Here is a 14,459-nt window from a genome sequence, read left to right as displayed (position 1 = left end):
ACCTTTCTGGGCATCTGAAAGTGTTAATTGTCTTGCTGGTGATGGAGGCCTCACAGATACATGAGATTTCATCAAAAACATCTTAATTTGTGTTCTGAAGATAAATGAAGGTCTTACAGGTGTGGAACAACATGAGGGCGAATAATAAATGAATGAATTTTCACTTTTGGGTGAACTAACCCTTTAAAATCACAGTGCAGCACAGCTACAACACCATATTACTTATATAAAGTTAGTATTCCTGCAGGGGGCGCTCAACATAATACATGTAATAAAACATGCAGAGACTCTAGAACCTCAGAGTGAGAAAACTTTATTGATAAAGACAAGGAAATATAAACAATAAAGCCTTTTGAATTGCATTTTTAAAAATATACCACTGAAAGAGAGGGCACAAGATTAAACAATAAACACTTGAAGAACGTTCAAAGTTCAGCGTTCTGCTTTAGATTTCAATACTTCCTGAAAAAGATGAACACAAAGCCACAAATAGGTAAATCTCATAAATTATGTAAAATTAGTAAGTGAGGAATTATTTCATCAATGAGGCACCTGATGTGTGAATATGAGCTTGATGTTGTTCAGCTCTTCTGGATCTGATGTCATAAACCAGAAGAATGACAGTAGCCACGCCCACCAGAGCAGAGAGGACCAATCGGATCACAGCTTTAGTAGGACCACAACAGTGGACAGAGTCTGAGGAATAAAAACATCAAACTGAGATCAGATCAGTCAATAAACACTAATATCAAGAATATCTGAAGGACAGGAGAAATGATCTCTACTCACCATAGACAGAAACTCTGAAAGCTTTTAATAAAGGTTTTACTCTCGTTCTCATCATATAATCTCCAGCATGTTCAGTTGTGAAGTTTGTGATGGTCAGAGATCCAGTTTGAATGTCCAGCTTCAGTCTGTCTCTGAATCTCCCATCAAGAACTTTATCATTTACAGTGATTCTGTTGGTCCGTTTAAAGATTAAAGCTATTAAAGTGTTTCCAAACCTCCACTGAATCACATCACCATTCTTCATTTCAGTAAGATCAGAGTTTAGAGTGACTGAATCTCCCTCCTTCACTGATATTTCATCTGTATCACCAAACAGAAAAAAACAAAAACAGAAACAGGGTGAATCACAGATTAATATTTATAAATAACTTTATGATTTTTATGAAAGTAAATAGTCTGAAACATATTCTTATAAACAACAGAACAAAAGAAGCAAAATTGTGATTACAAATTTACCAGTGATAAAAAATAAAACAGGTGAAACAAATATTAAACTCACCAAAGACAAAGAGAATAAAAAACTTTCTCACACTGTTGATCTCTAGTACATAATCTCCAGCATGTTCAGTTCTGGTGTCTGTGATGGTCAGAGATCCAGTTTGTTTGTCCAGCTTCAGTCTGTCTCTGAATCTCCCATCAAGAACATCATCATATACAGTGATTCTGTCGGCCGTTACATTGATTTCAGCTATTAAAGTGTTTCTAAACCGCCACTGAATCACATCATCATCCTTCATTTCAGTAAGATCAGAGTTTAGAGTGACTGAATCTCCCTCCTTCACTGTCACTGATATTTTAACTGTATCACCAAACAGAAAAAAGGTTTTTTATTATTATACCTTTATTTAACCAGGGAAGAAAATCACACTGAGATAGATATCTCATTTACAAGTGAGCCCTGGCCAAGGTAGCAGCACACAATAAACAAAATAAAAAAAACAAACAAAATAAAATTAAATACATAAAACAATAATCACAACATACACATTTACAACAATTAAACAAGATTAAGAACAAGTGCAGAAAGTTTGTTAAGGTATAGCTTAAACTCATTGATTGAAATAATCTTTGAATCTCATTCCAAAAATGTGCATCACAGATTAATATTTATAAATATCTTTATGATTTCATTAAAGTAAACAATGTCAAATTTATTTTATATAAAACAACAGAACAGAACAAAAGAATGAAAAATGTGACAAAAATGGTGATATAAATAAAACAGGTGAAACAAATATTAAACTCACCAAAGACTTTGACAAAGAACTTCTTTCTCACACTGTTGATCTCTAGTGTATAATCTCCTTCATGTTCAGTTGTGATGTTTGTGATGGTCAGAGATCCAGTTTGATTGTCCAGCTTCAGTCTGTCTCTGAATCTCCCATCAAGAACATCATCATATACAGTGATTCTGTCGGCCGTTACATTGATTTCAGCTATTAAAGTGTTTCCAAACCTCCACTGAATCACATCACCATCCTTCATTTCAGTAAGATCAGAGTTTAGAGTGACTGAATCTCCCTTCTTCACTGACACTGACTTCTCTTCATCACCAAACGCACCTGAAGAACAGAGTTTTCATAGAATTAAAGCTTTAAAATCACTTGATGTTGATTTGATGAAGTTTCACTAAAACACTTCTAATCATTTAAAGCACAATATGTAAGATTTTTGCAGTAAAATATCCAAAAACCACTAGTCCAGTGTTATATATTTTGTTCAGTTGAGCACTTAGAATATCCCAAATGTTTCCAACTATTTGTAAATCGTGTAAAAAATAGCTATTTTAACCAAAGATACGGGACGTGTGAGGAGTCGCCTGTCAATGGAGTCATATCTGTGATACCACTTATAGTACATTTGAACCTATAGTGTACTACGAGTGGAAACTATATATATATTTTTAAATACAGATATCCCTTTGGTACAATATAAAATAATAAAAAAAAATCTTAATTTTGAATATTTAAAAAACTGTAGCTTCATCAAAATGGGTTGAAACTTGGTGACTTTTATGTCAATTGGTCACAGAAAAAAAAAAAAATAAGGGCATGATTGGAAAAGTCTAAGTGGTCGTAAAAAATGACCGACCATAGGAAATCAATAGGAAATTGCCAAAAACACAAAAATTCAAAATATTTTGGTGTGTACAATCTACAAATTGGCCACAATTCTGAAAAAAAGTACACAGCTGTAAAGGGATGACACTTTAAAACATCAAGAGTGTGATATAGACACACCCACTCACACACAAAAACAAAAACAAACACTTACACACACTATACACACACACACACATGAACTGTGCACCTGGAAGTACAGGCTTGTTCCTTTGCATGGTTCTGAGAATTTTTTTTTTTTTTGCACGTGGCATTTTTTAATGAATTTTAAATAAAAAAATGGGTAACAGAACGCTTCTTTGTGTTCTCTTTCTAACACAATGTTTAGGTTTGACTGTAATCATAAATCAAACACTAACACTTTGATTCAATATTTCTTACAAAAATATATCTAAAACTTGATAAGAAATAGTCTTTGAGATTGTCTTAATATATATTCATATCCTCAACCTAAAAAAATTAGGAAAATATGTCCAAAAACAACTAGGGAATTCACAAATATCTCCATATAGCTCTAAAGAGGCATCTAGTGTTCACACGACGATAATGCAAGTAATTGCTATATGCTGTCAACAGGGGGTGCTAAAAAATGTAAAAAAAAAAAAAAAAAAAAATATTTGAAAGGCCAAGACTCTATTGTAACCTGAAATACTGCAGTAATTGAAAAATAGTGAAAAAATATTAGGAAACATAATTTTTGTATTATTTTCAATGGGAAAAATTGATCATAATTATTGCATAAATGTTAATTAATATCATGAAATTCTCTCAAAATACAAAATAAATATAGCTGCAAGCAGCAATTCGGGGCCAAGCCCCAGAAGGGGCAGTAGCGCAATACGGAGCAGGAAGAGCAAAAACAGCAGAAATTGAATGTACATGCAAAACAGCTGGTTCAGAAGGACAGGTGGAAATGAAATGAAAATCAATAGAAGTTCAGAGAATGAACAGGGAATGAACTAAAAACACTTGTATCTCATTCAAGAGGAATAAAGATTAGTACAATGCTTATTTGGATAAAAAAGGTATCAAAATGACTCATTACACACAATTGTATAAAGGAACCCCACACGGGATTCGAATCCACGACCTCCGAGTCCAGTGTCCATTTCTCATCTCATTGCACCACTGTGCAGGTGAATGTTTCCACACCTGCCGAAGTTTATTAGTTCATGTGAAAATGAACTCAAAATGAAGAATTTTTATAAAACTGCACTGAATGTTATATTTAATAACTACTTTAGATCATTCTGCAGCTCATCATGCTGTAGCGCAATACAGAGCAGGAAGAGGAAAAACAGCAGAAAATGAACAAACATGAAACAGCTGGTTCAGAATTACGGGCGAAAATGAACTCAGAATGTACATAAGCTTAGATGAAAATGAACACAGCATGAAACAAAAAGCATTTATTTCTAATCCAAGAGGCAGTAAAGGAATCAAAACACACTATTTCATAAAACCACTCCACCTGGGATTCAAACCCACTATCTTGGGGTGCAGAGCTCATCAGGTAACTGGCTTTACACATTGAGCTACTTGAGGATGCACATTCAACAGACTGTGGAAGAAACCTTTTAGTCTAACAAAGAATTCACAAAAAAAGCAGGAGGAGGAGTAGTGAAAAAATGGAATACTGTACTTTTCAAAATGGCCACTACTGTACTAGGTGGAGTCTTAATGTAAGATATTGAATGTGATCAGTATGAAGAGAGGAATCAGTTGTATTGACATTCATTTTTCTGGAACAAAGGGTTCAAAAGTTATAACCTTTACAAAAGTGAATATTTGAACTGGTGGTGGCGCTATAGACTTAGTCCTAGATACTCCAAAGTTGGTCAAATTACTTTTAATTACTATCACTACAAGCATGCCAAATTTGATAATTTTCCTTCTTATGGTTCATTGATTACCATACAGGGGGAAGAAGAATAACTACGAATTTGGACATAAAGGAATTGCATGTGATAGCTTCAGATTAGACCAGTTTTAGGCAGAATGCCTAGAACAGACACAAGTTCTGCATCTTTTCCTGCCACAGTACCTCATGCGGTCTGGGCATGTGTCACACTGAGTTTCGAACCCACGATGCAGAGCATTCGGGATCCGTGGCGTAACACATTGAGCTAATCAGCCATGCAAGTTCATCAGTATGCTAAGCAGAGGTTTCAGTGTGAGAAAGAGTTCACCAGAAAATAAAGCTTCATAGCATGTTAACCATATTAGTATGCAAAGTTATTTAATGCCAACTAAATTTTGGTTAACCTGTTGACTGAAGACCACATTAGAAAGAATAGCAATAGTTTAACATGCTAAGCAATTACTGTGCTAAGCTAACTAGCATAAGACAACAAACACAAGCAAGGTCACATTCAGAGATGAATATCTCGGAAATGGTAGTGAATATCAAAAATCTGTTCAGTCATTTCTGTGCGGCTCGGTCCAAAGATCATCTGAGCTGATTTTGGACAAAATTGACCAAAATTTGTAGGAGGAGTAGCGAAAAAAATGTTTTTCATTTACTTCAATACGGCAGACAGGTACATTTAAGGAAAATAACAAATGATACATTGTCGGAATCGGCATAAGCCAGGGAATAAAATGACATGAAGCATACACATTTTGGAAAGTGTTTTCAAAAGTTATAAGCGTTTTTGAAATAATCATTACATCTGTGGAACAGTAGGTGGCGCTGTGCTGAAACTTCTCAGGTACCTTCACGACCTTCTAAAGGTCATACATACCAATTTTTGTGAAGATATGTCAAATTGTTTAAAAGATATTGCAATTTATGACAAAATTCAAAATGGCGAACACGTGATTCATCCAATATTGACAGAATCGGTCGGATTCGGCATGATCCAAGGAATCCATAGACACCAAGATCTTGATTTTCTGACAAACTGTTCAAAAGTTATTGGCCAAAATAGCCATTTTTCATATCTCATGACCTGTAGGTGGCGCTGTTCCCAAGTTTGGCATAGACCCTCAGACCATGGTTCTGATGAAGGGTACCAATTTTTGTTTCGATTGCTCAAAGTTTGGCCGAGATACAGCCTCTATAGCAATTTCGGGTCAACCTCGTTAACTTCGTGACATCATAACCTTTGAACAAAGATGAATAAAAAAAATCTGTTCAGTCATTTCTGTGCGGCTCAGTCCAAAGATAATCTGATCAAAGATTGGACAAAATTGGACAAATTTTGTAGGAGGAGAAGCGAAAAAAACAAATACTTTACTTTTTTAAAAATGGCCGCTACTGTAATGGGTGGAGACTTAATGTAAGAAGTTGAATAGCATCAGCATGAAGAGACGAATCAGATGAACTAAATTTAATTTTTCTATGACAAACAGTTCAAATGTTAAAACCGTTAGAATGTTGAAACTTTGAACTGGTGGTGGCGCTATAGAGTTGGTTCTAGAGACTCCAAATTTGGTCCAATCACTATTCATGAGCATCTCTACAACTGTGCCAAATTTCATCATTTTCTCATGTTCCGTTGATAGGGCTGCCATAGACTCCCATTCGGGAGGAAGAATAATAATAAATATAGCTGCAAGCAGCAATTACGGGGCCAAGCACAAAAATGGCACAAGAAGCAAGCCAACATGGCTGGGAGCATCAGACCAGCAGTAGTGAGCAATTAGAAAAAAAGTTATTAGCATTTTTGTCAATTTTGTTATATCTTTTGACCACAAGCTGGCGCTGGTCCGAAACTTCTCAGGCTCCTTCAGTGCATTGTCCTGATGACCCATACCAAATTTATGAATTTTGGTCAAACCCATCAGAAGTTATAAGCAAAAATGGCATTTTTAATATCTCCACTCCAGTAGGTGGCGCTGCGCCGAAACAGAGTATGCTGCCTCAGGTCATGCTTGTGAAGACACATACCAAGTTTGGTCTGAATATGTCAAAGCACTGAAGAGATACAGCTTCAAGAGTCGTTTTTGCATCATGCCTCAAATTCTTTGCTCTGGTATACGAAAACGGTTTGACATATCGACTTGAAATCCATAACTTTTTGTCGGCATGGTCTGAAGATGACACGGTTCAATTTTGGTGAAAATCGGAGCAACGGTCTAGGAGGAATTCGAAAAAGTAGGTTTTTAAAGAAAAACAATATGGCGGACAGGAAGTTTAGCTGACTATGGCAAATTTGATATCTTTGTTCTCAGCATGACCCAAGGAATCTACTGAGACCAGTTTCATTACAATTGGTGAATACAGTCAAAAGTTATTAGCATTTTTGTAAATTTTGTTATAACTTTTGACCACAAGGCGGCGCTGTGCCGAAACTTCTCAGGCTCCTTCAGGGCATTGTGCTGATGACCCATACCAAGTTTTGTAAAGATACGTTAATACGTTCGTAAAATACAGCATTTTAGCACAAAATTCAAAATGGCCGACGGCCAAAATGGCCGAATTGGGAAAATTGGATATAATTCGACTCGGCATGATTCCCCGAATCCAACGAGACCAAATTTATGATTTTTGGACAAACCCATCAGAAGTTATAAGCAAAAATACCCATTTTTCATATCTCCGCACCAGTAGGTGGCGCTGTGCCGAAACACTGCATGGTACCTCAGGTCATGCTTGTGATGACATGTACCAAGTTTGGTCTGAATACAATAAAGCGTTGCGGAGATACAGCCTTACTTCTGTTTTCGCAAGCACTACGTACAATTCGTTCGTTAGTTTTTCGAAAACGGTTTGAGGAATCAACTTGAATTCCATAACTTTTTGTCAGCATGGTCTGAAGATGATCTGATTCAATTTTCATGAAAATCGGAGTAACGGCCTAGGAGGAGTTCGAAAAAGTACGTTTTTCAGAAAATTCAAAATGGCGGAAAAATTTTCATGACGGAAAATGACGTCATATGGTGCGTTCGATTCGTCTTGAGGCAAGGAATAAGAGGAAAAAAGAATTGTGTTTCTAGCCCTTATGGTTCAAAAGTTATTAACATAAACATAAGTGCAACTTTGGACAGCTGGTGGCGCTAGAGGGATTGAGTTAGAGACTCCAAATTTGCTATGGGCATAGTGCAGACTGTCCTCTAACTGTGTGCCAAATTTCACAACTTTCCCGCAAGCGGATCTATGGGCTGCCATAGACTTCAAGAGCGGAAGAAGAAACGGAAGAAGAATAATAATAAGCGTACGGAACGCCAACAATAACAATAGGTGCCTAAGCACCTTCGGTGCTTGGCCCCTAAATATAGCTGCAAGCAGCAATTACGGGGCCAAGCACAAAAACGGCACAAGAAGTCAGCCAACATGGCTGTGAGCATCAGACCAACTGCAACAGTGAGCAATTAAAGACCTATTAAGATAATTTTAGGCAAAAGAGCTGATAAATGATAAAAAAATGAGGATTTACTGTTTCATCACTTTCGACCAATAGGTGGCGCTGTGACCAAATTAATGTGGTATGGTCAGAGTGAGGTGACAATGACAATCGTAAAGTTTGGTGTCAATATGTCAAAGCATTGCAGAGATACAGCTTCAAGAGTCGTTTTTGCATCATGCCTCAGATTTGTTGCTCCGGTGTACGAAAACGGTTTGTCATATCGACTTGAAATCCATAACTTTTTGTCTGCATGGTCTGAAAATGATACGGTTCGATTTTGGTGAAAATCGGAGCAACGGTCCAGGAGGAGTTCGAAAAAGTATGTTTTTAAAGAAAAACAATATGGTGGACAGGAAGTTCAGCCAACTATAGCAAATTTGATATCTATGTTCTCGGCATGACCCAAGGAATCTACTGAGAACAGTTTCATTTCAATCGGTAAATATATACAAACGTTATTAACATTTTTGTAAATTTGATAACTTTTGACCACAAGGTGGCACTGGTCCGAAACTTCTCAGGCTCCTTCAGGGCATTGTTCTGATGACCCATACCGAGTTTCGTAACGATACTTGAATGCGTTCATAAAATACAGCACTTTAGCACAAAATTCAAAATGGACGACGGCCAAAATGTTTGAAATGGGAAACTTAGATATCATTTGACTCGGCATGACTCCCTGAATCCAACGAGACCAAAGTTATGATTTTTGGACAAACCCATCTGAAGTTATAAGCAAAAATAGCCATTTTTCTTATCTCCGCACCAGTAGGTGGCACTGCGATGAAACACTGCATGATAGCTCATGTCATGATTTTGATGAGATGTACCAAGTTTGGTCTAAATACGATAAAGCATTGCGGAGATACAGGTTCAAGAGTTTGTTTTGCATCATGCCTTAAATTCGTTGCTCCGGTATACGAAAACGGTTTGACGTATCGACTTGAAATCCATAACTTTTTGTCGCCATGGTCTGAAGATGACACGGTTCAATTTTGGTAAAAATCGAAGCAACGGTCTAGGAGGAGTTCGAAAAAGTAGGTTTTTGAAAAAAAAACAACAATATGGCGGACAGGAAGTTTAGCTGACTATGGCAAATTTGATATCTATGTTCTCAGCATGACCCAAGGAATCTACTGAGACCAGTTACATTACAATTGGTGAATACAGTCAAAAGTTATTAGCATTTTTGTAAATTTTGTTATAACTTTTGACCACAAGGTGGCGCTGTGCCGAAACTTCTCAGGCTCTTTCAGGGCATTGTCCTGATGACCCATACCAAGTTTCATAATGATAGGCTAATGCGTTCGTAAAATACAGCATTTTAGCACAAAATTCAAAATGGCCAACGGCCTAAATGGCCGATATGGGAAAATTGGATATCATTCGACTCGACATGATGCCCTGAATCTAACGAGACCAAATTTATGATTTTTGGACAAACTCATCAGAAGTTATAAGCAAAAATAACCATTTTTCATATCTCCGCACCAGTAGGTGGCGCTGCGCCGAAACACTGCATGTTGCCTCAGGTCATGCTTGTGATGACATGTACCAAGTTTGGTCTGAATATGATGAAGTGTTGCAGAGATACAGCCTTACTTCTATTTTTGCAAGCGCTACGTACCATTCGTTCGTGTGTTTTTTGAAAACGCTTTGAGCAATCGACTTGAATTCCATAACTTTTTGTCAGCATGGTCTGAAGATGATCTGATTCAATTTTCGTGAAAATCGGAGTAACAGCCTAGGAGGAGTTCGAAAAAGTAGGTTTTTTAGAAAATTCAAAATGGCGGAAAAATTTTCATGACGGAAAATGACGTCATAGGGTGCAATCGATTCGTCTTGACCCAAGGAATCAGAGGGAAAAAAGAATTTTGTTTCTAGCCCTTATGGTTAAAAAGTTATTAACATAAACATAAGTGCAACTTTGGACAGCTGGTGGCGCTAGAGGGATTGAGTTAGAGACTCCAAATTTGCTATGGGCATAGTGCAGACTGTCCTCTAACTGTGTGCCAAATTTCACAACTTTCCCGCAAGCGGATCTATGGGCTGCCATAGACTTCAAGAGCGGAAGAAGAAACGGAAGAAGAATAATAATAAGCGTACGGAACGCCAACAATAACAATAGGTGCCTAAGCACCTTCGGTGCTTGGCCCCTAATAAAAGGGAAAACGTACAATTACAATAGGGGCTACAGCCCCTTCGGGGCTTGGCCCCTAAAAAAGTAAAAATATTATTGAACAAAAATAAATTACATTGCTTTTGCTGAGGGATAAAAAATTTTAGGGCTCTGGTCACTTTTGACCGTGAAGAGCACCAGTGTTCTTCCAAAATGAGGAGTTAAAAAAAGCTCTTCACAACCGCTTCAGTAATAAAATGACAGAGGTGCTGATGTGAAGCTGATAAAGTCATGAGGCAATCTACAATCAGTCACATCATCTTTGACAGTTTTGATGTGTTTTACTGATTATTTCACGTCATCGAAACCCACAGCGTCCTGTAGATCTGGGGTCGTATGTAATGGGCATGTCAGTCCTAATTTTATGAGTCCTAAATTTTTGCTCTAAGAGTATTTCACTGCATTAGCTGTTTTGTTTCTTTGTTTAATAAATGACAAATTTTGTAGAAGTTCGATTTTGTCTCATACCTGCTGCAGCTACACGCATATAACACTGATTACCTGTGGCAGTGGTTTTCATGAGTTCACACTTACAAATGATTGAATAGAGTAAATTATTTATTTATATATTTATTATATGTAAGTGCAGAAAATCTATGTCTTTTATTTTGTATTTTTTTGTATGTATTTTCATGTATGTTGGTCACGCACTGGTAGGTGTAGGTATTTACGTAATAGTGTTTCCTGTTTTCGAAAGTAGGTGCGTAGAGAGGGGGTGAGTAGCTGGGAATGCTCACTTTCTGTTGACCGTTTTTTTTTTTTTTTTTTTTTTACCATGCTCAACATGTCTACAGTTTCAAGTGTTTCCTTTTCATGGACTATATTTCATCAAAACAACAATAAATATACATGGTTTTAAATGCATGGAAGCTGAAACGCGTCACACAGTTTGTCCTGCTGCTTAGCCTCTCAGCGGCTATAGGTTGCTGCTACATTATATATAAGTGTATTTGGTGTGCTGTCCAAGGGGATCGAGGGCTCCGAGCTTGGAATTTAGCCCAAACCCAAAGTTCTCCCCGTATCCCCAGCCAAGAGTGAGGAACGGGGTGGCGGAGGGATGCAGAAAACTGTCGAAGTAACTATATGCGCGTCGGCTCTCGTCTGTGTATATATTCCTCCTCTTGAGCTGATTAGAAAGACCGTTTGAATGTGTTCCTCCCAAACTTTGTTTATAAAACATAATTTGTCACTTGAATTCTGCATTCTCTTGAGATGCAGACATCCAAGAGGTGGACAATTAACTGTATATACTAGTTTAACTCTCCGGTGCTCCTCATTTGGGAGTCACACTGGTGCTCTTCACGGTCAAACGTGACCGGAGCCCTAAAATTAAATTTTTTTCTCCTCAGCAAAAGCAATGTAATTTATTTTTGTTCAATAATATTTTTACTTTTTTATTTTGTATTTTGAGAGAATTTCATGATACTAATTAATATTTATGCAATAATTATGATAAAATCTTAAGAAAAGAAATATATATATAATAAAAATATATTTATCTATCTTTTAGCTCCATCTGGTGGGAGTATAAAAAGAAAAATGTGTAATACCATGGTGTAACCACTAGATACTTGTACAGTACTTGTGAATTCCCTAGTTGTTTTTGGACATATTTAACTATTTTTTTTTTTAGATTGAGGATGTGAATATATATTTAGACTATCTCAAAGACTATTTCTTATCAAGTTTTAGTTATATTTTTGTAAGAAATATTGTTTTGAAGTGTTAGTTTTTGACTTATGATTGCAGTCAAACCTAAACATTGTGTTAGAAAGAGAACGCAAGGAAGCATATTGTTACCCATTTTTTGATTTAGAATTCATAAAAAAATTCCACGAGCAAAAAAAACAAACAAACAAAAAAATGCTCAGAACGATGCAAAAGGACAAGCCTGTACTTCCAAGTGCACAGTTCATAAGCGTGTGTGTATATTGTGTGTGTGTGTGTGTGTGTGTGTGTGCGCGCATATGTGTGTGAGTGGGTGCATCTATATCACATTCTTGACGTTTTAGAGCAGGGGTCCCCAAACTACGCCCCCCCCCCCACATTTGGACCGGCCCTCTGAACAATGCCAGAGACATATTTTGAAAATTTAATTTTAAAATTTTAATCATATCTGTATTTGATTATAATGGTTGGCTTTCAAACTAAAATTTCCCTTAGTTGTTAACTATTACAATTTTCCTTAGTTATTAACTAAATATTCACATAGCGTAGCATAATTATTTGTTAGATTCACCCACCAATAGAATCACACATTCAATAAACGTTTCATCGTGATGAAGCAGGTGCACGCGAGCCAGCAAGAAAATTCAGAGACAACACAATGGCCAAACGGTTGGGAAAGAGAAAAGTTGATTCAGAATGCAAGGTATTTAACCAAAAGTGGACAAGTGATTATTTTTTTTGTTCAGTGCAAAGTTTGTCTCATCTGTCAAGAAACAGTGTTTGTGTTCAAAGAATACAATCTGCGTCGACACTATGAAACCCGCCACAGAGACAAGTATGCGAGCTTGCAAGGCCGAATGAGAGCTGTCAAAGTGTCAAAGATAAAAAGTGGACTTCAGCTCAGCAGAACACATGAGAAACCATCAGTTTGTGTGAGAAACCGAACAGTATTTATATAATTTTTTACCTCTAAAACACCACTATTAGTGATGTGTCGTTCTTGAACGATTCGTTCATTTTGAACGAATCTTTAACGTGACTCGGGAAGAACGAGTCGTCTTGGGGGGTGATTCGTTCAGTCGCGCATGCGCAATATTCTGTTCTGTACTGCTAGTAGTAGTTCACCTGTTGATTCAATTGATTAGTTCATTTCATGAGTCTTTCGGGTTTTGAGTCGTTCCTTAATCACGTGACAGACCCATATGCTAAACCAATGCAGTCAATACAGTCAGGCTGTGTGACCCAAGCACATTATATTTCTTAGTAAATAACTTTAACTCTCCAGTTTTATTTCAGTTTGGGTTACAACTGTTAAAGCTGAAGTTATCATAACCTTGATGTTTTAAACAAACATTAATAATTAAAATTCAAAATGTTATTTGCTTTTAATTTATGTCATTATTTGTCCTTTTTGAGCAATCTTCTTATACATTTAGAACAATATGTCAAGTCTGCCTAGGAAAAGCAATTATTATACCAGCCAACTCAAAATTGGAGTAAAAATGAACAAACTAGGCTATAAATACTTTGTACTGTAGGCTTGGATTATTATATTATTATATAGCCTAGTGTTTATTTACAGATAGACAGTCAAAAAGATAAATTAATCAATATTTTATTTAATACAGGGCTTTATTTATTTATAAAACAATAACACACCACAGATCCTCAAGAAACAGTAACAAAAACAGTGACAGAAATGTCAGAAATAGTGTATGGGTCTGTCACGTGATTAAGGAACGACTCAAAAACCCGAAAGACTCATGAAATGAACTAATCAGTTCTCTTTGTGGCTCAGACTGCATTGGTTTAGCATATGGGACTGCCTGTCACGTCATTAAGGAATGACTTAAACCCGAAGACTTGTCAGACAAGAGGTGAGGTGAGCTTAATCAGCTTGTCATAAACTGAAGACCCAGGTAAAGAGTGAATTAATCTTTTCTGTATCTTATAGCATTGTAGTTTTGTATTGTTTGTAGTGTGATCAACGTTTGCATAAGTAGTAGATGTGTTGGGGATGTAACACGTAACATTTTAATTACATTTTGCTAAAATGAACGAAATTAAGGAATTGACTCGAAAAAAGATTTGTTCATTTTGCTGAACGAGACTCAAAAGTCGGAGTCGGTAAAATGATCCAAACTTCCCATCACTAACCACTATATCCAACTGCGTTCAGCACTCGTTTAGTGAGGTCTGATCGCGCTCTGACAGCAGCAGTGATGTCTAGCACTCATTGAAGCAAAGCGCGAGACATCACTGCCATTGTCAGAGTGTGATCAGACCTCACTAAACGGCAGTGATGTCTCGCGCTTTGCTTCGATGAGTGCTAGACATCACTGCTGTTGTCAG

At 36.8% G+C, this 14,459-nt stretch overlaps 1 protein-coding gene across 1 annotated transcript in view; it reads right to left on the bottom strand.

The window, feature by feature from the left end:
* LOC137036213 (uncharacterized) overlaps window positions 1–14,459 on the bottom strand; it is a 67,164-nt gene that overhangs the window by 12,683 nt on the left and 40,022 nt on the right. The window contains exons 8-10 of the mRNA XM_067410248.1: window positions 3,203–3,217; window positions 1,289–1,576; window positions 1,019–1,089 (exon numbers count right to left, since the gene is read on the bottom strand). Of these exons, the coding sequence (XP_067266349.1) occupies window positions 1,019–1,089; window positions 1,289–1,576; window positions 3,203–3,217 (374 nt within the window). The remainder of the gene's footprint in view (window positions 1–1,018; window positions 1,090–1,288; window positions 1,577–3,202; window positions 3,218–14,459) is intronic.

This window comes from Chanodichthys erythropterus, chromosome 14 (assembly GCF_024489055.1).
Source record: "Chanodichthys erythropterus isolate Z2021 chromosome 14, ASM2448905v1, whole genome shotgun sequence".
In the NCBI taxonomy this organism is placed as follows: domain Eukaryota; kingdom Metazoa; phylum Chordata; class Actinopteri; order Cypriniformes; family Xenocyprididae; genus Chanodichthys; species Chanodichthys erythropterus.
This window is presented reverse-complemented; position numbering and strand designations above follow the sequence as displayed.